Below are 25,408 nucleotides of genomic sequence, written 5' to 3'. Positions count from 1 at the left end.
TACTTAAGTGCAAATCGTGGCTCTGCTTTAGAAAACAAACAAACGAACAAACTGATTGGTTGTTTCCGGAGCCCCGGTTGACATAAAACATTTTCAGTAGGAAAATAATGGAAAAATGGCCACCCACTCTAATGTATAAAACAAGACGATACCTGTATTGATTTTTAACAAATATTTTACAAACACAATAGTAAGTTGGGTACATTGCTGCAAAATGAAAAATGGCCATTGTTTTTGCCATGTACTGTATAAGTGACTTTATTGTTCTTGTTCTGTTGGCTGGTATGCTTACATGGGAGAAATGCAAGGTATTTGTACAATAAACATAGGAAAAATGATGCTGAAAAGATTTAGCATACATTATGAGTTACAAATCCTGTGATGGACGAAGACTGTTTTCAGTTCTCCAGCAGCTTGACATTTGAACGGAACACTACAAATCCCTATTTGAAGGAGCAAAAAGGCAAAAATCAAACCCCCAAAAGACAGTATCCACATTACGATTTCAGATCTACCTCTTCCACTGTCAGAATTGGGCTGACCAGTTGTGCACGTCTTGTCTGCGGTAAAGCAAAGCCGTCTGCGAGTTTCTCTGCAACTCAAATCAAATCAGTGCCAACCAATCAAGTATTCTTGGGCTTAGCAGAACATCATCTGGATCCTGTAGTATTTCTTCAGTGTTGGTAGTAATGCGTTTTAAAGAAATACGTTCCTGCAATGCCATTTCTTTTTTCGGTAAAAAGTACTGTAACGTGTTATTAAAAACATTTGTTACTCAACTGTTGTTACAATACAGAGCGTTACTCTGCTACTTATTAAAAACATATTAAGAATTACAAGTGCTCGCTGATTACATTTTGCTCACGATGTAACACAACCCTCAACTGACAGCAAAGCAGCAGAATGCAGAAGTAGAGGGGCCGTTTTTGTATTCACAGACAAAGTGCAACTAAATACAGTTACAATGACGCCTTCCGAATCACAAAGTAAGAGAACACTGAATTTCTCCTCATGCAGATAGTCGCCTTACCTTATATACTCTTTTTTTTTTGAAAACTTTAAAAATAAATATTGAAATCTGGGGGTCAATTTATATGCACATATTTGGTTGTGGGTCACAGGGACCGAATAGTAGGCAGCACGTGTTGGTGTCTTGTTTAGGAGTTCGTTTGCAAACTCTCCAGATTGCATGAGCCAATAAATATGAAGGTTTCAGTGCTTCCACAGGTTGTTGTTCCCATTTTCTAACATTTACTTTATCATGTGGCTTTTTTAAAAGCAGTTTTAGTGGGTCGGCTTCTTTGCAAGTATATACCTTAATTTGTAACTAGATAGTTACTTTCAGGGTAACGCTCTTCCTTTTTGTGTCAGTAACTTGGATAGGAATGGGCACCGCCAGGCAGGAAGTTGTGCCCCTACACCCTTAGTGTGTAAGGGATCCAACCAACCAACCAACCAACCAACCCAATCTGAGGTTAACTGAGTTACTTTTTAAATGAAGTAATTAGTAACTGTTTACTGTTTTCCAGTAATTCACTTCACACTGTTTGTTATATATAAAAACCATACAATTCTTTGTTGTCCGTAAAGTTTCTTCAAACTCCAATCATTTTTTTAGTGCGGGAGTGTTACAGAGAACGGGATTGTATGCAATGCTTATTGTAAAGCCAAAGTGTTGCGGAGCAAACATACAGCACTCACCATTTAGTTTTGGCAGGACCATCATTTCCATTATCCCCTGCGTCATGTTTTGCAAAGAATCAGTCTACAAAGGAATGCAATAGTTGAGAAGAAGCTCTTAATTGAATAACACCAATGGTACCGGTACCTTAAAGGGCCCAATCTCAGACGATGCCAGATTTAGTGTCAAACTGTTTGGAAAAAACGTCCACCGTAGTTACCGTATATTTCTTTTAGAACCTTGGCGGTATTATTGCACTCACTTGTCCATCTCCACTGAGCTCTTTAGCCGTTTGTTGGCGATCCACATTTTTCCACGGATGTCAAAGTCCTTAGAGAAAGCTGGTTTAGTTTACCACCATATGTTTTTCCCCCTTGTGTATTAGTAATGAAGTGAATATCTTAAAGGAGACATATTTTACCTGGATCAACTTTAAGGGAATTTTATGCATTCTAAAATGCCTGTTTAAAATTGCCTATCTGTACGTTTGCTTTTTAAGATTTGCTCCTGATCGTAATACAGTTTATCAAGAGTAGTTTTCCTGAGAAACGTTATTTTAAACATGTACTCAGACGTCATGGAACATAACTGAGAAGGAAACAAACATGGGCTTTTTCTTTGAAAGATTGAAATTCCGAATTCTTGTCTGGTCTTTGAATGCACCTGACTTGCCTTGGATAGATGTAATTTTTATCTACTGAGCATCTTATTCCCAGGTGAGAATCATATCCGTTATTTTGAAAAGAAAGGGTATTTCCATTGCAAAAAAAAGGTAAGATATGATCATGTCATGTCTTTAATTTTGTTAGCCAAAATATGTCTTAAGTTACATCATAGATATCATTTGAAGTTATCCCATCTGTAAATCGCCCACCCGCAAATCGTAACAAACGGTTTGCTATTTTTTGTTAAACTAAATGGTTTTTTTTTGCTTTTAGGTAAATACAAATATTTTGGGGGAATCATAGAACCTTTTCATCGTCTTTAAGGAAAGAAAATTCAGATATTTTCAAATGAGAATTACGAAATGACAATTGTCTATTTCTACCAACCTTTGTGAAATGTATTTTTTTGATATACAGAGGACAAAAATCGATTCAAACTTGACTCACAAATTAGTGTTATAATGATACAAGAGGCAACTGTTATAGCAAGTCTAAACAATTGATAGAATAGTCCAAAGTTACTTAAGGGAATTATCTCCAGAGCCCGCCCAAGGCATAAGCGAAATAAGCGGCTGCTTTGAGCCCTGCAACCACTAGGGGACCCCAAAGGGTGGTTAACTTTTTTAGTGCTAATATTGTCCCGTTTCACTTTGTGAGTCTTTGCGAGCCACTTTGTGAATACTACACGACAACTACAAAACTAAATATCAAATATAGTGCTTAAAAACAGGGACCTCATATATAATTTTGGTTTCCTTCTGAAAAGAAAGAATACTATAGAATTGCAAATTGCAAAAATACTCCTAGAGTAATAATAAATTACATAATCTCATCTCATCTCATCTCATTAGCTACACCGCTTATCCTCAGTAGGGTCGCGGGGTTGCTGGAGCCCATCCCAGCAATCATCGGGCAGTGGGCAGGGGACACCCTGAACTGGTTGCCAGCCAATCGCAGGGCACACGGGGACAAACAACTCACTCGCTCATTCACACCTAGGGACAATTTAGACTGGCCAATTCGCCTGAAATGCATGTTTTTGGAATGTGGGAGGAAACCGGAGTGCCCGGAGGAAACCCAAGCAAGCACGGGGAGAACATACAAACTCGGCACAGGAAGTCTGGAGCTGGATTTTAACCCACGCAGGAGGTTCCCAAGACATGAACTGTGCCGCACATGCGCTAACCACTGCGCCGCAATGCTGCCCATAATCTCATCTCATCTCATCTCATCTCATTAGCTGTACCGTTTATCCTTATTAGGGTCGCGGGGGGTTGGGAGGGGGCGGCTGGAGCCCATCCCAGCCATCTCCTGGCAGTGGGCAGGGGACACCCTGAACTGGTTGCCAGCCAATCGCAGGGCACACTACTACAAAAGTATTTACTCAAAAAATACTACAAAAATCCAACTACGGTAATATTGCAAAAATGACAAAGAAATATGACAAAAATACTACCATGGAAATACTAGAGAAATTCTACAAAAATAAAACTCAAATACTGCTTTGCAAATACAGTATATCAATTGTGCTTCTACTAAAATACAAAAAAAACCCACCAATACATAATACCAAAATATAAAAAACAACCAGATAAATATTACAACAAAATACTACTAGAAGAGGTTTAGGACAGAAATACTAAAAATTACACCTATAGCGATACTACAAAAATTCTTCTATGGAAATATCACAAAAATACTACAAAAATAACACAGATATACTGTGGATATAGAACAAAACACTATAAAAAATAATACTACAGTAATACTCCAAACTACTATAATCATAAAACTACTGTAATAATACAAAAATATTATGAAAATACTACACATATACCAACAAAAAAAGTACTTTTGAAATACAAAAAAAGTACTGCAGAAATACTAATACAATTCTACTATTGAAATACATACTGCATAAAAATTAAGTTAGAAATACAAAAGTAGTACAGAAATAAAACTAGAGTAACACTACAAAAACTCGAACTTCAATAAAAATCTGACTTCAGAAATACTAAAAAACAAACCCGTAAGAAAACCCTACAGTAATACTTCAAAATTAAATAACATACGAAGTGCTTAAAACGGGGACCTAATATACTATTTTTCTCTTATTGTGGTCGTTTCAAAACCAATTTGATGAAACTAATCTATTTAAAAAGAAGTATATCATGTAACATGCAGCCCTTGACTCTACATAGTTGCCGACCCCTGCAGTAGGACATGGAATGAGTTCTAGTAGGTATAGAAATGATCATGTAGATCTAATTTTGCCTAGGGCCCCATGAAGGCTTGGGCTGGTTTTGATAATCTCCAATTAAGATTCTGCTTTAACTTGTAATCAACTAACTTTCTAACTAGTACTCACTACATGAAGTTTAAACAGAGGGGTCAGGGTGTTGTTGCGCTGGACGGCGAAGGCTTTGACAGCTGCCCACGATTTTAATTTGAGAGCACCGGAATGGAAGGAAAACACCGGAAGACGTCTGGCATACGTCTGCAGTGCCATCAGCAAATCTGGAAACCTCCCAGGAAGCTGGAGAACAATCCTTTAGGGTTAAAGTGCTGTTAAGTTACACTGTCATTCAAAAGTTTGAGGTAATCCAGAACATGTTGTGTTTTCCATTAAAAAGTCATACTTTTATTCAGCGAATGAGTTCTCTAACATCTGTGTTCCTTTACCCATATTAATATATTCATTGTGTTTTCAAGTCTCAGATATGGCCTGTTTGCCACTCTGCCCTGAAGGACAGAATCTCTGAGTCACCTCTTCACCTTAGATGTTGACACTGGTGTATTGTGCATAGTGTTTAGCCAAGCTGCTAGTTGAACACCTGTAAGGCATGTAGTGACCAAACTAAACACTCTAATCTACTTGTCATCTCGCAACATAAATTTATAATCTGATTAGAACCTATTTGTGCTGTTCTCGGAAGGGAGTAGTACACACCCTGAGTGGAGATCTTCGGTTTATTAGCAATTTCTCGACCTGAATAGCCCATATTTCTTGGAACAAGAATAGACTGACAAGTTCCACTTGCAGCTAAAGTAGTAATTTACCACGTCAAAAATGTATGAAGTGTTTCTATGACTAGTTTAATTTACATTTTAAATAAAAAAGCAGTGATTTTCTCCTAAATAAGGATAGTTCTAGGTGACCGCAAACATTTGACCGGTAGTGTAGATTAAATTACCAAATTACCTGTGGAATAAAAGGCCCCAATGAAGTTGTGTTAAGGCGCACAGGGGAACCGTCAGGTATCTGGGGAGGGAACACAACATTACTTTAAGGCTGTGCTTTGGTAGGTGATCCGTGTGACCTCATCTGAGGCTTTTTTCTTCTTATTGACCTCACCATGCTGTCATTAATGAAGACCTGCAGTAGGCCCACTGAGAAGTAGCTGAAAGAGGCGGAGTTGACAGTGAACTCAGAAAAGCCTACAGACAGCATGTAAGACGGCTGTTGGGGTATCACAAAGGGCATAGCAGCAAACGGGGGCTCCTGGGGACTTTTGAGACTGTAGAATTCTCCCTTTAAACGCAAGTCAATAAGCAATTGATTATTTGTAATCATTTGCAACAGTCAGCGCTATAAGCAATTGTGCCCTGTCACTGTACTGTATGTCTTATTCATTTGTACTTATCAAAGTTCTTTCCAACCAAGCACAAAATTGAACACATTTAATGTAATCTGCCCTTACTTTGAGCCCAAGATGAAGACTTGAAAAATTAACAACGGGAGGAACAATTATAGGAAGGTTCAGAGTGAGGTCTTCGTTCACCTGAAAGGTAACTGCAGAGAGACTTGGAATTATTTGAATGATCCGTTTTTTATCTCCAATGCCTGAAGTTTGTTTTTCTATTGAAGAAAGAGATAGAAGTGAAAGTGATACCGTTCATGCCCTTGAGATGGCTCTCCAGCTCTGCTATGATTTCTACCACATTTGGACAAATCTGGCAAATTGGGATCATAGAGTCACATGGGTTTTGCGTGAGAGATTAAAAGCTGCTTCACTTAAAACGACAGTGTGTAATATTTAATGCCTCTAGCGGAACAAATTTTAACCATCATATCAATGTTAATTTTTTATTTTCAAAAAAAGTCATAGGTGGAGAAATTTGTATTTCTTTAACATAACAGAATCCATACATAGTAGCCGCCATGTTTGTCATTCTTCTTGCTGCTATGCTGTGCACATCTAGCAATGGTTTTTGTTCACATTAGAAAACACAGTGCCCTCTAGTGGTCAAATATTACACAAAGCAGCTTTAAGAAGTTCATACATTTTTGAAAATTAATGCTTATCTTTATATATCAGTCTTGGACAGAAGCACACAAATAGTCTTGCATAAAAACATGTATATTTAGTGTCACGTTTTCAGAGGTGCACCCAAATTCGTGGAGGCCGGAATGAAGGCGGGTGTACTCAACAAAAACCAGGAAAAAAACAGGTCTTAAAACAACCAGCAAAGTGTCAAACCATAAACAAAAAACAAACCTCATATCGCGGTGGCAACCAGGATAAAAGTGGAAAACAAAGAGCGGACAGAGGGTCCCTAAGCCGCAACCAGGAGAAGGTCTTTCGACTGCTCCTGTTTTCTGTCCCAGTGGCGAGGAGAAGGTCCTTCGGCCGCTTCTGTTTCCTGTCCTTGCAGAGAGAAAGTTTCTGTCCTGGCGATGAAAAGGTCACTAGACCGCTTCTGTTCCCTGCTCCGGTGGGAAGGAACAAGGATTCTCGACTGACTCTTCCCCTGTGGCAAACAGGTCCCTGTCCTGGTGGCGAGGGGAGGAGTCCTCGACTGTTTCTTGCCCTATTGAGGCTGTGACAAACAAGGTCCTCCAGCCATCCCCTTTTCTGGTGGAGTTGTGTTTGCTGCTGCCTCCATTCCCGCTTCCCTGCATTGGTTCACCTCGACAAACGTGACGCTTACACAATTTTTGGGATTGGTGCTGTAGTAGCAGGTGACTTTTTTCAATATAGTTTTGATTACCAGTGTTATATCTGCTATGAATATATGGGATTTAGTCCCTCACAAAAACACTTACCATGGTCGCCAATTTAGTTCTGATATGATTCTTGAAATGGTCCTCAAAAAAACGGAGGACCCATCTGTAGATATGAGATTACAATTTCATTTTTCAAAAAAGATTATTTTGATCTAATGAGCATTTTACCTGTTGCTGCCATAGAAACGTATGTCTATGCCGCCTATTAGAGTGCTGCAATTCACGCTGGTTAAAGACAAATGTCCACTAGCATCCCTCCCCAACTGTAATACCGAGACCAAGTCCACTTCAAACAAGGCCATGTCAAATAATCCGCTTCCATGTCTGAAAGGGCACAAGGAATGGTATTATGTATCTTTTGACAAACGACCTGAAGACGAATATCACTGATGTTAATGTTAAATTAATAAATGACGATTCCCACTCACATAAACCAGTTACGGGCGTCCCAGGCTCCGGTGAGGGCAACATTGAGTCCTGTGATGGATGTCGTCAAGCCAGGAGCATCTTTGGAGAACTCTACCAAAGGTTCCGGAACATCACACTTTCTTATTGTGACGCTAGAAGAAGCAGGTAGACACAATGTTAGCATCCATTCACATTAACTAAAATATTTAGTTGACATTTGGTTTGAATTGGGTTTAAATGTTAAATATGAACGATTCTAAAAAAGTGTAGATTTTATTTTCTTAATTTAATGTAGTTCTGTTGTCTACCCTGCTAAATAAAAATATGTATTGTTGGGACTAACACATAATTAGAATATTTTGTAACCCTATTTGTTGGCCTGGAGAGGCTGTACTTGCCCAAGACACACCACAGGAAATAGTGCCCCTATGATCCCAGTCGTTAAGGGATCCAACTAACCATTGTTACTACCTTAATACATGGTGCGTAACCACGTAATTCCGCAACTATTGTTCTAAAGCAGTTTTAGTCTGCTTTTCTGCGAGTATATAGAGCAGGGGTGTCAAACAGGTGACCCACGGGCTTTATAGGGCCCACTCAGGGATTGATTCCGGCCTGCGAGACAAAGCTGAGGAAAGCGCAAGAGAAAAACTAGCTACAGGTTGAAATATGTCCACTTGATGTTGCCAAAGCCAGGTGCCTCTCACAAAGATGCTGTAGTTGTATTTCTTTCTCTCTTTCTCTCTCTCCCTCTCTCCCTCTTTATCTATCTTTCTCCCCCTTTCTCTCTCTATGTCTCTCTCTTTCACTCTCTGTCTCTTATTTTCTCTTTCTTTGTTCCTCTTATACTCTTTCTCCCTCTCTGTGTCTTTTTACCTTCCTATGCTCTCTCTTACTTTTTTAGTTTTCTCTCTCTTTTCTCTCTCTCTCGCATTCCTCTTCTCTCTTTCTACCCTTCTCTCTTTCTCTCCTCTTTGCTCTCCTCTCTTTCTCTCTTTCTATTTCTCTTTGGATTTATTTCTTCCTCTTTCTTTCCCACTCTCTCACTATTTCTCTTGTAATCTCTTTTGTTTCTAATGATCTCTCTCTCTCTTTTCCCCGTCTCTCACTCTTTTTTCTCTCTTTCCTTGTCCCACACTCTCTCTTTTTCTCTCCCTCTCTTTCTCTTATTTCTTTCTCTCATTTTTTCTTTATCCTCAATTTACTAGTCCGGCCTCCAAGAGAACAAAGTAGCGCGCTCATTTTTAAAGCCGTTAATCTCAAGGGTAACTGAATAACCTTTAAAAAGTGTTAGTTCGTAATTTTAAAACAATTACTATTTTTCAGGAACACACCCAACACTGTACCAGAAGTACCACAATTCCTTCTTGTCCATAAGCCTCGTAGAATGTCATCCTACCATCTAAGCGTGTAGATGACGTGGCCCAGGAAGCCGAGATGTATTTCACCACTAACTTCAGGGAGTGTTACATTTTCCAGCCTATCCTGAATCCATCCTGCAGCCACATGGCTTCCTGTGAAAGGACCAGAAACAAAACCATTGAGAGGGTTATACACACTTTTCACAAGGAAATAAGGTTTAAATTGAAATTTCCTGGAACAGCCCTTTTATTATTTTTACCATTTGCAGGCTATACTGACAAAACAAACCCGGGATGAGCATGAAACCACTCTCCACCCCTAAAGATCCCTCCCCCTTTCCTACTTCCTAATGTGTTGAGAGTCCCTGAACAGCTGGGCTAAAAGTAAGATAAAAGTAGCTACCTGCAGTGGAGGAAAAATATAAAGGCTATTTGAACTCCATGTGGCATCCTTAATACATTCTTAATAAAGAAAATATTTGATTTTCAACTTTTCAAGGACACCTAAAACCACGCACGCCACCATTAAATGAAAAAATGTACATTTCACATAATTTGGTAATTTTAATCTCATTTCTTACGTCACTACAACATTGTTAAATACGTTAAAAGTTGTGGACATTTTTTTCTACTGGCAGATACCTTTTGCTCATTTTAGATAGATAGATAGATAGATAGATAGATAGATAGATAGATAGATAGATAGATAGATAGATAGATAGATAGATAGATAGATAGATAGATAGATAGATAGATAGATAGATAGATAGATAGATAGATAGATAGATAGATAGATAGATAGATAGATAGATAGATAGATAGATAGATAGATAGATAGATAGATAGATAGATAGATAGATAGATAGATAGATAGATAGATAGATAGATAGATAGATAGATAGATAGATAGATAGATAGATAGATAGATAGATAGATAGATAGATAGATAGATAGATAGATAGATAGACACTTTATTTATCCAGAGAAGGCCTTGCAGGCCCTCACCACCCACCGCTGATGATATGTTAACAATATTAGTCTGTTGTAGATACCTTTCATTTTGAATTCAATCCAAAACATAAAAGGTATAAAAAAAATCATACAATCATAATACAAAGCACTATTTTATTTTATTGTCCGTTATACCTTACCATACTGAAGTCCTTTGTTGGTCAGGATGGCTTGTATTGCAGGATTTTCGCCATGGGTGCCAAAGATGAGCATGAGCACTATTACCCCACTTGGAAGCATTGTGTGCATCGAAATTGGACCGTGACTACATCCAGACAACAAACAACGATCACTGTATTTGAATCCCCTTGTTTTCTAGGCGTGGCCTGGTCAGTTGTTTTTTCTTAATTCAGTGATCAGCTTTAAAATCAGCAAGATTCTCTGCAGCTTCCTGTATGAGTTGGAATTGAGAAGTGAAACATATTATAACATGTGACTAATTTTTTGCGGTGGCAGCCCTGACAAATCATTTGTTACACTGCAGGGCGAATTTTCAGATCGCTTTTTTATTTGTTATCATATTAACCTTTTAAAATACACTCATCATTAACATCAGAGATGTGTGGCGAGGTTAGTTTCTGGTGAGGTACAGTCACATTTACAAATGAACCTACATCTTATTCATTGATTGATTGACAGAGCAAGAAAGCGGTATACAAGATGCAGCATCGAGAAAAAGAAGGTTTAATTGTCTTGCCTTACTTTTAAATGAAGTGTCTTAACTCCTCCTTTTGAATAGAAGCATCAATAGAATATGAATATCAAATGTGAAAAAAAGTCCATCCAATGATAGAAAAAATAATGGATGGCTTGACTTTTAGTTAGCTTGCCAATACCACCACTAATTCTATTGTTTGTGGCTGATGTGTGCGCCAAATCCAAATCCTTGGTCTCCCTATTGTCCACTGTCATGAAGCAAGACTTTTTAGCTGCAGGTGCTCAGCACAGTAATACTTTATATAATAATTGAATTGGTAATCTTTGTAATATGATGTGAAAATTCAATACTTTTGAAAGGAAAATCAAAATAATTGAGAATCCAAACAAGAAACAACTTAAGTACTGGGTGAATATAACAATTTGAAGAGAGATTTTGTATCATTTAGCGCTTCGTAGTGGTAAAGAAAAACTCAATTCATTAAAAAAAATCAATATCTGATTTAAATAATAAGCAAAAATACATGAACTTTGCAAAAAACGTGCATTTTTTAAGAATTGTAGGTAGAGCAGTGTCTGAAATAACGCCTGCCCGGACGCCCAGGGTGTGCATCTTTTACGTTGGGCGTACAACTACAACTTACTGCCGACAACTTTTTCAAGAAAACGTTTTTTTTTTTTAAATTGATAAAACGTTTTATTCCGTTTTCGAAATCTTCGTTCGTTTTTGGAATTACGAAATTTCGGTTCATTCGAAAAATGTCGGAATTTCGGTTCGTTTGTCAATTTGCATACTGGGCAGCCAGTCAGAAGCCTGCATTGAATAACTTTGTGCTTCCGGACTTTCCCGAGCATTATAAGGTTGTGCATTTGCATATCATTTTCCAAAGTAGACGCACAAAGAACACAAGAAAAAATAGAGTGGTTAGGAATTGTTAAGATTTGTCAATTTAATAGCGCTTTAACTCGTGGTATTGCCGCAAGACGTTTTCCATTGTGTGACGTCATTGCGCACGAACCATTTTTCGTTTTGCTATATGTTGATCGCCATGGTGTATTGAATGGAGCCGTGTTGTTGTTTGCTTGCTGTTGAGGAATAAATATGCTTAAAGGCTGAACCACAATGTCCTGCTTATCTTCTCACATATGAGGAAACTGCACACTCTGACATATCCTTACCAGGGATCAAGCAAAACCTCAGCCCCAGAAGAAAGATTCAAAAGAAGCTAACAAAAATTATGACGCTACAAAACGTAAACGTACATTCAGAGCATCGTGGAAAGGGGAGTTCACGTGGCTTGTAGGGGACGACGCAACGCAAACATTGCATGAAAGAAGATGAGTAAATACAGGTACATACTGATGGCAGATGGAAAACAGCGATGTCATATACATGCAATCAATGTTATAAGTAGATTTATAATAAACTTAATTTTAAAGTGTTGTTCTGTTATATATCCTGATTATCACTCCTTAATACTTTGCAACAATTTTTTTTTTATGCGATTAGTCGTCTTATTGTGTTTCAAGATATGAAAAATGGGGCAGGTAACTTTATGGCTGGGTAGGCAACTTTTCAGAGTTGTCTGCCCTGGTGTCCAGTAAATTTTGTCATCAGTTTCAGACACTGGGTAGAGCATTTTGTATTTGACATTACATAAGAATAAACTAAGGGGAGCTGTTATGATGATCCAACATCGCGCTGCTACAGGTACACTATAAAAAAAACAAGATCCTTGCGAAATCCTGGGCAAAAAAGATCAAAATGTTGCACTTTGGTCAATTGAATTTGCCATAGTTTGTATTCCTCTTTATGCTTTTTAGCGTTCACTTTTGTTTGCACTGCATATAACAGCAACATCTCGTGGTCAAATATCAGACAGTATCCCTTTATTATATGTGTAATTTTATATTTTCTTCATCACAGGCAAGGCACAGCCTCCCCTGAACACACACCACTGATTGAAATTTAACATTTTTAATAAATGGTTTCGAGGCTTTGTTGACCTTAAGCAGGCACACTTTTCAAAAGGAAACGCAATCACCAGCCATAAAATATTCAATTTATTTATCGCTTGATTCAACAAAGACTCTTTGTCTCACACACCATAGTTATTTGCAATAATCACAATTGACAGGTTCCACAGGAAGAGAATATCATCCGACAAAACACTTTGCCTACGACACGAGAAAGACCCACTTGCTTGCACGTTAAAATTCACTCCACCCAGAATGACGCTTGGAAACACGAGAAAACAAATAAATCGACGAGCTTCTACTGAGGTGGATAAATCAAAACACAAAACAAAATGACAAAAGAGAATTATTATCCAACCGACTACACAAAAGATATTCATGGTTTTCTTTTTTTCATACGTGCACCACCGCGACACAAGGGTGCGTGCCTATTTTTTTCCGCACAGTTCAGTTCATCAATTGGAGTTTTCATATTGCCAGTGTTTGTTGGAAGCTTCCACGAATAAGGATGTCATGCCATCCTAATGGAATAAACAGTGCCTTGCAAAATGATTGTCCTTCAGAGAACTTTTTGACATATTGCCATATTTCAGGCTTCAAACTTATAAATGCAAAACTTAGAATATTTTCTAAGAATCAACAACATGTGATACATGAAAAGAAACCAATTTTATATTGCGCTAACAAATAAAAAAATCAAAAGTAGACGTTGTAAAAATATTGGACGCCTTTGAGTTAATACTTTGTACAACTTCCTCTTGCTGTGATCAGTCACAAGTTTTTTTGGGGATAGGTCTCTATATGTTTTGCATTAAGAAACAGAAATATTGTCTCATTCTTCCTTAAAAATGTTCCTTAGAGCTTGGCTTGTCATTCTAACACCTCAATATAGTTGGTTTTAAACCGTTCCATTGCAGATTTTTAGGTTCATGGTTGTTTTCCTGTTGGAAGGTGAACCTGCACCATTCTGAGGTCTCTTGCAGACTCCAACGGATTTTCTGTATGGAATCGCCCTGTATTTGGCTCCATTGGTCTTCCGATTAAATCTCATCATATTTCCAGCCCCTGCTGAAGAAAAGCAGCCCCAGAGTGTTTTCTGGGTGATGTGCAGTGCTACGCTTACGCCAAACGTAACGATTTGTGTTCAGCCCAAAAGGTTTAATTTTGGTCTCATCTGACCAGAGCACCTTGTTCCACGTGTTATTTGTATATGCTTTGTGGCTTTTTGCAAATGCCAAACAGGTCTTTTTATGGGGGTTTTTTCAGAAGGGCTTGCTTATTGTCACTCTTCCATAAAGGGCAAATTTATCAAGGTATGAATAGTTGTCTTTTGCACAGATTGTCCCACCTCAGCTGTGTATACAATGTGATCATAGGTCCCCTGGTTGCTTCTCTAATTAGTTTTCTCCTTGTCTGGGCCAAATTTTGAGAGGGACAGCCAGGTCTTGGTAGGTTTGCAGTGGTTTTATACTCTCTTGATTTTAATATTATTGCTCACATAGTGCTCCCATGTGCTCAGAGATGTGTTATCGTTGCAAAGTCTTCTTTTATAAAAATCCTGCTTTGTAATTTGGATCATTCAGAAGTTATCTCTGGCAATTTCTGGAGTCAGTTGGCTGAGCTGAGGGGGGCAATATTGTTGAACACTTACTTTTCTATTATTGTGTATTTGTGAATACAATAAAAATGTTGAAATCATTTAGTTCTCACATGATTTTGATTTTTGAAAACATTTTATTTTTTTAGCTTTAAATTCTAAGCTTGAAATATGGCAATATGTCAAAAAGTTCTGGAGGGGCAAGTACTTTTGCAAGGTTTTGTGACTACGAAGTGGAACTAAGTGTGACCAATCGCATTGGAAAACGACATTCACTATGTTGCCTCCTTTTTAAGTGTTTAGCTAGCTGACACAACTTTAAAAGCAAGAAGAAATTGCATAATGTGTTGAACTGAACTGGATGGTACTAGTGTTTTTGTAAACTTTGAGTATTGTCCACACAAATTGACGTGGTGAAAAAAACACCTGCATACACACATGCACACTCCCATCCACTAAAGACTTTTGTTGTGCCCTCATGCAAACTTTAGCTTGGTTGGTGATTTTCTAAAATTTAGTTTTCATCACTTGCATAGAGATGGATATACCTCATGATTGTGCCATGTTATTTGATTTAAAAAGAGCAAATATAAAGTCATATCCTCACATAAGTTGGCTTTGTTTGCACAATAAGAACACCACAAGTAAGCTATACTGATAAAATATCTAGTATCCATAAAGAGATTTCTCCAAATCGTCCATGTTGTTTTGTTATACCAGAAACCTAACAGCAGATTAAAACTCTATCAAAACCGCTGGAGTTAAACAATTGCCCCTATAAAGCAGAGGTGGGTAGTAACGAATTACATTTACCCTGTTATATTTACTTGATTAAGTTTTGGAGCATTTTGTACTCCTGGGAATAATTTTAAATCTCATAATTTTTATTTGAGTAGATTTGCGAAGAAAAATCTGTACACTTACTCCAATACATTAGGCTACAATGAACCTGTTACTTAAGTAGGTACACATATCCCTCCTTTGCTTGTTTTCTTCCCCTCTTCTTCTCTCCTCTCCCATGTCCCTTGAGTGAGTGGCTCTCTCTGACAGCCGGGCAATGCAGCCCAAGCCACGCCTCTTGTAAATAAGCCGAGCAGGTAGTAAACCATGTGTGTGTGATCCGCCATGGACACCAAAGGTAAAAAGAGAAAATAATTTAAAGTGTATTAATGTTTTTTTAATAAGCTTTACTTTTTCAAAAGGTTGATATTTTTTTTATATATAAATGCCTGCTGCAGTTTATGGAACTATTTTTGTTGCCCTGATAAGAAGCACACCATTCACCTTTGTTGTTTTTTCTTTGAATCCTGAAAATAAACTCGTAAAACATTTGGATTTCTTAATTGCATTTCTTTATGTTTATCAAACAATTAAACAATCCCTAACTCATTAATATAGTAACCAAGTTAAACTTGCGGTGGAATCATACAACAGAGAAGTCATGCCATTCTCTTCAGGATCTGCTGCATCCAACTTCATCATCCTAACAGTATGGTAGTTTAAATACATACGGCATCTGTTGCTTACATTAAAAAGCTTATATAAGGCTTTTAAATTTGTATGAAGCTTCTGACAATTTCTTTGGGGGTTTGGGATCCATTATGGTTCTTTCAACATTTCGGGTGGCTGATCTCAAAATACGTACTGGGACTTTAGATGTGCCACTTGTTCTTAATTTACCTTTTTGATTGATACTATTATTATTATATTGTTTATCAAAGTACTTGAATTTACCTTGATCACTTCAATCAATTTTGTAAATTCAATGCCATTTATTGTTTATTGGATGGACTTTGATGATTTGATTATATGATTGACTGGTTACCTGGAAAATAAAATCAATTAACAAGACGTTACTCAGTACTTGAGGAGATTTTTTACTTTTATCAAATAATTATTTGGATGACTACTTTTTACTTCTACTCGAGTCATATTATTCTGAAGTAACTGTTCTTTTACTTCAGTAAAATTTTTGGATGCTCTACCCACACTTCCGCTTAGAAGTCATACAGACTGTGGCAAAGTTTTATCAATGTATTTTTTACTTTGAAAAGCCTAACAGGAAGTACAGATGTTGCCACAACTAGCATTATGTTGAATGGTTGTCCAAACCACAATCAAGATGAGAATGGTTCCGTACTAACCAGTCAGTAAAGGTAATATAGTTTGTTAAATAATTAGAACCTTCTAAATAAAGAACAAGAAGAAATATAATCTTTCAGTGCCAACATTAAAGCAGTTGACTAACTTTCAACAAAACCAAGATGAAAAAAAGATTAAGATTAGACTCAAAAGTAAATCCAGTTTTCCTATTTATTTTATTTACAATCATCATATTTGCTGGTCCAGTTATCGTAACATCAAATAATGTTTTTAGTGCGTTTGTGAATTATGAATTAGGCAATAAACTTCACCTATTCATCTCAGACGGTGACCATTAACGTCACAATAGAATAACGTTTTCTATGAGTACAATTTTGATCAGAATTTTATAAATATTGAACACCTTCAAAAGAGATTGCATAGGATGCCATTTCATTATTTTGACTATTATTGCACACTGCTGTTTGTTGTTTTGACTTGTTTATGAACTTTTTATGTCATTGTCGCTATCCGCCAATCATGGCGCTGATATTTGATATCTCCTCTCTTTAGGGGTCGTCCGCTTTTGTAACCTTTGAGATTTCATAAAAAGAAAGGACTCAGGGGAGGGCCTTTAGAACAGGTTGTAATTTCTTATCCGAAGGCGCGCTCTCCTCTACTCCCAGCAAGTTTAAAATCCATCGATGTGTTCTCTCCTTATTTTGTGTGTCTACTAAACTTTAGCCTTATTATGAGTTTATCATAATGTCCTCCTGTTATTGTATTGTTTGGACTCACTGTTATAAAAATGTATTACATAATTCTTTTAATAGCAAATTGTTCCTTATTGGTAGTAACAGTTAAATATAGTTTTTAAGCGTCCCGACCTTTCCAATTGTTAAACATCTATATTTTTTGCAATGCAACCCCATTCACACGCACATGTACAAACATACAAACGCACGCAAGGATTTGGCTCCATCCGTGTTTTAAAAATTAGGTTGTGGATCTGATGAATATTTTTTTACCTGACATGAAATCTTGACAAAATGTTCTCCTTACTTTCTTGTTTGTTATTTGTTTATATGTTCATTTGTATGCATTTATGCTCACATTTTCTATGGTTTCAACTTTACTGCACTATGCCACATTCGCATTTCAGACAAATAATGTCAGTGTTTTTTCCCACTTATTTAGAGCCACACTCACGCTTATAGTTTTAGCCATGTTTCATTGCTTGAAGCCTTTAGACAGAAATGTAAGTCCTTCCACCATGAAAGACAATTTGAGATCATGATTGTAGAGTTTGCTATTGCACGTTTTCACGAAGGCAAAATTAAAAAGATTTCATACACACGCGATCCTCCTCGCGGGCTTCTTTGTTGTCATGAGCCAAACAACAGGGAGCGGAGTGGGCTAGGATTGGGGCTAATGGTCCTTCTCAATCTTGAATATTGTACTTGAATGCCTCTATGAGCCCTTCGATGGAGTGGATGAAGCCCGATACGGCGCAAATGCCCCCGATGACGAAAATGGCCACGTCGAAGAAGACGTGGTGCCACAAGAGGTTTCTCCACTGGAGCTTGAGGTGGAAGAGGCTAGGTAGCAGAAAGCAAAGGCCTGCGCCCGTCAGGCTCCCGGTCAGACCCATGAGGAGCGCAAAGTGGGGGACAAAGACCGCCATAAGTAGGGTGAAGACAACCAGGGCTATCCGTAGCCCAAGCCCCCATGATTTCAGCTGACCGCTCGGCCCGTAGCAGTCGGGGAACAAAGCCCGCCCACCGTCTTGGAACAGCGACTTCTCCAGGACCTCCACAGCAGCGAAGAAAGGCAGCGGGTACGAGAGCAGCGCCTTAGCCACCAGAAAGAGGTTTACCACCGCCCGAATGGCGCTGGGGAGGTTATCCGTTATGACCTCCTTGGTGGTGTCGGCCCACGTCAGGTAAGCCACCAGGGCAAAGAGGCCCTTGAGGACACAGGCGGCGATGTGGGTCCAGTCCATCATGCAGTGGAACTCGCTGGGCTTCTGCATGTTGCCCTCCAGCGACGGGAGAAAGATCTGCGAGGTGTAGCTAAACACGATGATGCCAATGGAGATGGGGAACTTCTTGACGTCAATGTAGAACTTGACCTTTTCCCACGCCCACTCCCGAGCTCGCGACAGGCAGTAGGCGATCACCAGGACGTTGATGACAAAGTGGGCCAGCGTACACAGCAAACTGAACTTGGAAACGGCCTTTAGGTTCTTGAGGAAGGCGCAGGGCAGTAGCGCGGCGGTGGCCACCACCGACCAGGCCTTCTGCGAGACAGGCAGCCCCGGGAAGCTGTTGTACATCAGGTTGCCGCTCACCACCACGTACAGAATGCACGTCATCACCAGCTCGATGATCTGCGCCACATTAACCACGTGGCCGCCTAGCGCTGGGAAACGCGGCGCACAGCAGGCGTTGGCCACGTCCACGTAGGAGTCGCGAACGCGCACCTTGATGCCATCCTCGTTCTCCTCGTAGAGGCAGGCAATGAGGATCTTGCCCGTGTAGCAGCACACCACCGCGGCAAAGATGATGAGGAAGAGACCCAGGTAGCCGCCGTGCAGGATGGCGTAGGGCAGGCCGAGGACAAACATACCCTGCGGGCAATCAGACAAGGTAGAGTGGTCACTAATATTACCTATATGGGTGGGTACTTGGATCTCATCGTTATTTTTGTCTTAAGATCGAGACTGTGTTCCCCTTACATCTATTGATAGTTCTTATCAAGTTATCTTTTCCTGGGCATACAGGATGGGTGTAAATGTACCTCATCATTATTGTGGTTGACATTTAAAGTATGGCAATCAAACCTCTATCTAGATTGGAAGTCGTTAAACGTTCGGGGCTAAGTCACAGCAAAAAATGTTCACTGATTGTACACACGATTGCGCTAGAGAAAAACATGTGGTGTAAGGGTTAAGGTTCAAACAAGGCGATCTCTGGCACTCGTTTCGGTTCACTATCATCAGCTCACTTGGCGTTCAACTTGGAGCCGATCTCTGCCCACCACTCACCGGATGAAGGTACACTCTCTTCGGCCAGGCTTTTAAGGGTCACTCATGGCTTTCTTTCAGCCAGGAAACGGCACAATATTTTGGATTAGGGTATATGGCGAGCGCCCGCGGTCTCCGAAGGGTGCATTGCAAGTGAGGTTTTGGCTCTGGCCTCCACTCACCAAGTAACCGTACTTAAAAAAAACGCCTTACACATTCCTCTTTCAATTGAACATCCAACAAAATGAGTGTAGACCTGTGACCACATCAAACCACGTCTGGTGGACCCATCCAATATGGCCGACTATTTTCATTCGTGAATGTGCGTGACGTCATGGGAAAATCAGTCACTATGAAAATGTTGTTGATGGATTGGAAGGTTTTCATACATTATAACTTTGTACATTATAAATTTGTCCAAATTGTGTTTACACTTTATTTGCACTCACTGGTTCATCTCTTAACCTTCCCTGAACCGCCAGGGTTGTATGGGCACCACTTCCTGTGGTGTGCCTTGGGTATTCAAAATGTAGTGCGGTTGAAGGTTTTCTGATATTATTTTTAATATTGTTTTAGAGTATTTATATTTTTGTTACATTAATACTTTTTTTGTTTGACTCTCTTGACTTTTGCTCCAGAACAGTTGTAATAAAATTAACTATAATACTTTTTATAATGTTAAAGTTTGTATTGTAGTAATTATGTAAACAACTAACATCTTTAAATCTTTGTGGTGTTTTCATTATAATTATTAACTCATTCAACAGGGGAGTGGTTCAATTCAGAGGCAGTTTTAGGCTCAGGGCTTTGGGGGTGCTGAGCACTCAGAGTGTGTCAGTTTTTAGTTTTTGTTTGTTTGTTTGTTTTTCTCACTTAAAGTGGTTTACAATCATTCAAAATTGTTCAGGAGTGTCACTTCCCATCGGTAACATCACAATACAATTTGTGGTTAGCAGAAACACTATTACTACGCCAGTTTTTACTCATTTATTTCTAATAGAGTACACGCACACATACAGAAAAAGAGGCGTGGACCTTATTAGACAATGATGCATTTTAATCAGAGTTTCATAATTCTACCCTACATTACGAAAAATTGAATTTGGGCAGCACAGCAGCTGAGTGGTGAGCGCATCCGCGGCACGGTTCTGAGGTCATGGGTTTAAATCCAACTACCAACTTTGCATGTTTCCTCCCACATTCCAAAAGCATGCATGCCAGATTAAATGGCCGGTCCCAATTTTCCCTATGTGTGAATGAGCAAGTGAGTTGTCTGTCTCTGTGTGCCCTGCAACTGGCTGGCAACCAGTTCTTGGTGTACCCTGCCCGCTGCCCAAGGATAGCTGGGATGGGCTCCAGCACCCCTGCGACCCTACTGAGCATGAGCGGTGCAGATAATGGATGAATTGAATTGTCTTTATTGTCATAAAGATCAATGTAGTGAAACATCTGAAAGAACAAATTAGCCTCTAATTATTAGAGTAAACATGTAATAAAGATTTTAAACAGAGAAAAAAAAGTTTAAAAGGCTATCAGGACAAAAGGCAGGAAAAAATATATTTTCTTATTTATATTAAGCTCGGTCTCATGACTTTAGGGTTGCAGACCTGTCAATAACTTTTTGGTGATGCACTTGGTCAAACACATCTGGTGTTGGATTTTGTTTTGACCAGTGGTCCTTCAAAGCCAGGTATGGAGCTCCTGTAATGTCCTGAAATACCTTTGTTCAGCCGCAGCTTCTTATTGGAATACTTACGCAAATCTGAATAAGTGCCTTCAAAGATGGATAGAGAGCAATATCTTATTTTTTCATCTAGATATTTTCGTCATATTCAAGCCCAACCTGTCCTTTAATAAGGAAAAGGGAGTTTTAAAAAGCCTATAATTTTTAGAAAGTCCTTGGCTTACATCAGAGGGTGCTTGAGCACACGCCTATAGTTGCATTTTTCAATAATTGTAAGATTTCCTGATAAAAATATCGGCATCAGATCGCTATCGATTGACACAATTCTTTATTTACTATAACTGATTTAAAAAATAAAAGAGTAGTGGTCACCCAACAAGCCTGCAGGCAGCTCCGCGTGCCGTTTACATAATGTCAACGCGGCAACAGCCACAGAAGCCCGGACTGGCGTGCAAATGACGCAGCGAAACAAAATCAATCGGAACACCACAGTAATCAAACTGAGGAAAATGTATTTCTTTCCATCCCTCAATTTATATCTGAATGTATACGTTGATTTTTCTGAATGAGGTCTGCCCTTTTGTCTGGCTTCCTCTGGCCTTGTCCCAAATTTAGACCGTTCTGGGGGTTAAAAACGCTCTTGAATTCACTGATAAAGGGATTTACATATAATTACAAGAATCCCCACCCCTAAAAATGATGATTTATTCCCAACACTGCCTTCGGATTTTATTCTGTTCCGCAATAATAATAATAATAATAATAATAATAATAATAATAATCATAATAATAATAATAATAATAATAATCGGCATCTTCATCAATAAAAAATCATCATATGAATAATGATAATAATAATAATAATAATTGGCATCATCATCATAAAAAATCATCATATTAAGAATCATAATAATGATAATTATGAGGATAAAAACAAGAAGAAAATGAATGAATGAAAAAAAGAATTACAGTTTTATTTTGAAATTGACGTGTACTCTATTTTTTTATGACTTGACTGACAAAGCCCCACCCCCTATATTCTTTGAATACAAGGTTAAAATGAATTAAAAATAAACAACGGTGCTAAACAATTGTGAACACACAGGAGAAAAATACGACTGACAGGTAAAAAAAACACGGAACTTATTTTTTTTTCCTCCCCTTCTCAGTCCAACCCTTTTCACAATAATCAAATCATTTAACCAGTTATTATAACAATGTATTATAGTAGAATGAATCACATCTTATCATCACTTAAAGAAAAAGAAAATATCAATAAATACTCAATATGAGGTAAAAGATATATAAAGAAGTATTATTTCTCATCACACCATTTGATTCAACACAATCACACACAATCAGAATTACACTAAATAATTAATTGGACTATGTTATTATTATTATTAATAATTATTATTATTATTATTTTTAGATATAAATATTTTTTTCATTATTTAATGGTTATATTTGAAGAATAAGAACTTGCATATAACGGGTCAAAGTGACTTGCCATTTCACATTTAATGTAACCTTGCATTTAATTTTGTTTTTCAAGTCAATTTCCAAGCGTTTCCACAATTTGGTCAATTGTTAGTGATGAAGTATGGTTCTTGCGTTGGTTTTATGCGGTCTTCTTATTCGTTTAAGCTGAGATAAATACATTTTTTTTAATACACGTTCATGTTAAAAAAAATTATAGGTTTAAACGCTGGACGAATTCGGGTGACTTCAGAGCTGGGTTTAATATATAGTGTGATGGGGAATTTGACTGAAATTGCAAAATGTCTTCAAGGTGCCTCCTGAAGGCCTGATGACGCGGTGTGGGAGCCCCTCCCATGAAAGAAATCACGAAGCATGCACGCTACCGGAATGGCGTTGCTGACATTCCATCCAGCCTCCTGAGGCCTGATTCGATTTTTTTCCTCCTTCAGGGACCCTGCGGTCCGGGCCCCGTGTCATCTCTGGTTGTGACTGGCCCCACTTGCCCATGTGAGAACTTATGAGAAATCCCAATTCCCTCACCGATATCGATCAATAATTGCTTTATCAACACCAATATTATGTGATCACTTAAAAATGCGCCGTTGCCCCATCAATGCCAAAACTACGCCCTTGGTGTTAAGGTTTCAACGTTGCACAATTTTGCTCATAATATCAACGAGTTGCATCCTCGCAGCCAGCTGCAGCTGCATGATTTTCGTCTAGATCCAAGATGTTATCATTAGCGGTCTTCTGGGTGCATGCACGAGGAAAATAAATCTGTTTTTCGTTGAGGTAATATTCGGAAACGGCAAATTTGGCATAAAGGAAGCAGGGGCGAATAGTTTTGGCACAGACGTGTCATCACCAATATTGAGCAATCATTGTTTTGTCCCCGCAAATATGACCTTTTTTAATTGGGCTATGTTCCCACCAATACCAAGGCACACGATAAACAGGATCCGGATAGACAACGTTCCTCCTTATTTGTATGCGCCTTGGTCTCATAAATCACTTTAAATGTACATTTTCTGTTGAATTTTCTCACAATTTCCTCACATTGGAGTCCAAATGAATGGTACAATTTAGTTTTGGCATAATGTCACCACCAATATCGAGCAATTAGTATTTTGTCCCCACCAATATTATGTCTGCACTTAAAAAAATCGATAAGTCCCCACCAAGGCCAAGAACAAACCTAGGCCCCTTGAATGAATGAATGAATGAATGAATGAATGAATGAATGGCCTTTATTGTGATTATTTTCTTAAAACGCAAGCTCTTGTTTGATGTACAGTGATATACATGCATTTGCAGGTCTTGAGGTTAAAGAAGTACAGTATGACGAAATTTAAGGGTTTCTCCTTTCGGTGCAAGTGAAACAAATCATAAAGGGAAATTATGTGCAAAAAGATAAAAAAGGTTACAAAACAATATATACATGGAATATAAAAACATATGCATATTCACGGTGGCAGTTAAATAACATGGTTTTATGTGAACGGTATGTGTTTAAGCGTTTCATAATTTGGGGTGCATTCAAATCAGGCTTGAAAATAATGGGATGGTATATTTTACTGAAATTGTAAGATGTGTTCAAGGTGACTCCTGAAGGCCTGATCACGCAGCGTGGGAGCCCCTCCCATAAAAATCAAATTAAAAAAAAGTCACGAATCACGCTACCTGAATGGCGTTGGTGACGTTCCAACCAGCCTCCCAAGTCGTGATTTTGGGCTTGTCCTCATCCAGGGACCCCCCACTTTTCAGGCCCTGAGATCGGGGCCCGGTGCCGTCTCTTTGGTAGTGACTGTCCCCGTCCTCTAGGCCGCACTCTCCGCCCTCATCCTCGTCCCCCTGGAGGACATCCATTTGCATACCGTGCCTGTAGTCGTAGTCCAGATCGTCGCATTCCGCAAATCCGACGCCCTCCTCGTCCGTAGCAGCCTGGAAGCCAAGACGGGCGAAGACGCCGCTGACCTTGGCCTGGGACTTGTTGGAGACCGTGTGGGCCGCGTTAGTCAGCTTGTTGGTCAGCTTGTGGCGGATCAGGTGAGCCATCCTCTCAGATCGAAAATCCCCAAAATACAAGAAGGACCTCGGTGAAGAAGAAAGTGCAAGATGCTGGGCTATGGCCTTTTTTTGGAGGATTTAATATCGGAGATGCAAAGTCATGCCTGTTGTCCTCGAATTCCAAAAACCCGCACGCACTCAAAAGATCTCACCCACTTCTCTTTGCGTGCTCTTCCATTGTCTGGCCTCCGTTCAAGATATTTTGGGTTGGAACGAATCGAATGAAATTATATCCTCATTAGTGTAAAATAATAACAGAGAAGGGGGGAATGGGATAAATTCAAATATAGCTTGTTGGTGCAGTGCTATATGTGACTACGTTGCGAGAGGACAAGGAGAGAGAAAGAGAGGGAGATAAAGAGAGTGGGGGAGTGAGTGAGAGAGGAAGAGAGGGTGAGAGAGAGCGGGAAGGATGGGGGCTTGTCAGCTCAGTCACGACAAATGACGTGAAAAAAATAGGAAAAAACCCGCAGTTTTTCACTGTTGAGTCAACACTTTGATATGAACGAACGAATAAGTGAGTGATTGAAGAAACGAGTGAGTGAATGAATGAGCAAACAACACGTGTTTGTATATATATATATATATATATATATATATATATATATATATATATATATGAATAAATGTTATATTCTATTCTATTAGTATATTCACAGTAAAATAAACAGTTTTAACCTAACATATAAAGACAATATTTCAA

At 38.8% G+C, this 25,408-nt stretch overlaps 2 protein-coding genes across 2 annotated transcripts; both read right to left on the bottom strand.

Moving 5' to 3' along the window:
• Window positions 1–242: 242 nt before the first annotated feature.
• bpifcl (BPI fold containing family C, like) lies at window positions 243–10,518 on the bottom strand. Its single transcript, XM_088332200.1, has 15 exons — window positions 10,275–10,518; window positions 9,162–9,276; window positions 7,783–7,914; window positions 7,523–7,678; window positions 7,394–7,457; window positions 6,240–6,300; window positions 6,048–6,139; window positions 5,702–5,878; window positions 5,549–5,608; window positions 4,715–4,882; window positions 1,944–2,011; window positions 1,829–1,871; window positions 1,702–1,765; window positions 516–592; window positions 243–443 (listed from the first exon to the last, which is right to left on the bottom strand). The coding sequence occupies exons 1-15, from the start codon at window positions 10,381–10,383 to the stop codon at window positions 399–401; spliced, it is 1,431 nt and encodes a 476-aa protein (XP_088188326.1). The 5' UTR covers window positions 10,384–10,518; the 3' UTR covers window positions 243–398.
• A 2,314-nt stretch (window positions 10,519–12,832) lies between these two features.
• Window positions 12,833–25,044, bottom strand: LOC148369952 (vesicular inhibitory amino acid transporter-like). Its single transcript, XM_088332198.1, has 2 exons — window positions 24,319–25,044; window positions 12,833–19,076 (listed from the first exon to the last, which is right to left on the bottom strand). Exons 1-2 carry the CDS (start codon window positions 24,691–24,693, stop codon window positions 17,889–17,891), a joined length of 1,563 nt encoding a protein of 520 aa, XP_088188324.1. The 5' UTR covers window positions 24,694–25,044; the 3' UTR covers window positions 12,833–17,888.
• Between the last annotated feature and the right edge of the window lie 364 nt (window positions 25,045–25,408).

Source organism: Urocampus carinirostris, chromosome 3, assembly GCF_059441175.1.
Source record: "Urocampus carinirostris isolate Australia breed hairy pipefish chromosome 3, RoL_Ucar_1.0, whole genome shotgun sequence".
Lineage (NCBI taxonomy): Eukaryota > Metazoa > Chordata > Actinopteri > Syngnathiformes > Syngnathidae > Urocampus > Urocampus carinirostris.
Note: the sequence above shows the minus strand (reverse complement) of the source record. Positions and strands in the feature narration are given on the sequence as shown.

What these genes read in the sequence shown, in the direction of transcription:
- LOC148369952 (XM_088332198.1), bottom strand. Translation starts at nt 24,693, where the DNA reads ATGGCTCACCTGATCCGCCACAAGCTGACCAACAAGCTGACTAACGCG. An exon ending in ACGTCACCAACGCCATTCAG is followed by an intron (nt 19,077 to 24,318) that starts GTAGCGTGATTC and finishes GATTGCCCGCAG; the next exon opens with GGTATGTTTGTCCTCGGCCT.
- bpifcl (XM_088332200.1), bottom strand. Translation starts at nt 10,383, where the DNA reads ATGCACACAATGCTTCCAAGTGGGGTAATAGTGCTCATGCTCATCTTT. An exon ending in CGTTTCTATGGCAGCAACAG is followed by an intron (nt 7,458 to 7,522) that starts GTAAAATGCTCA and finishes TCATATCTACAG; the next exon opens with ATGGGTCCTCCGTTTTTTTG. An exon ending in GAACTAAATTGGCGACCATG is followed by an intron (nt 6,301 to 7,393) that starts GTAAGTGTTTTT and finishes CCAATTTGCCAG; the next exon opens with ATTTGTCCAAATGTGGTAGA.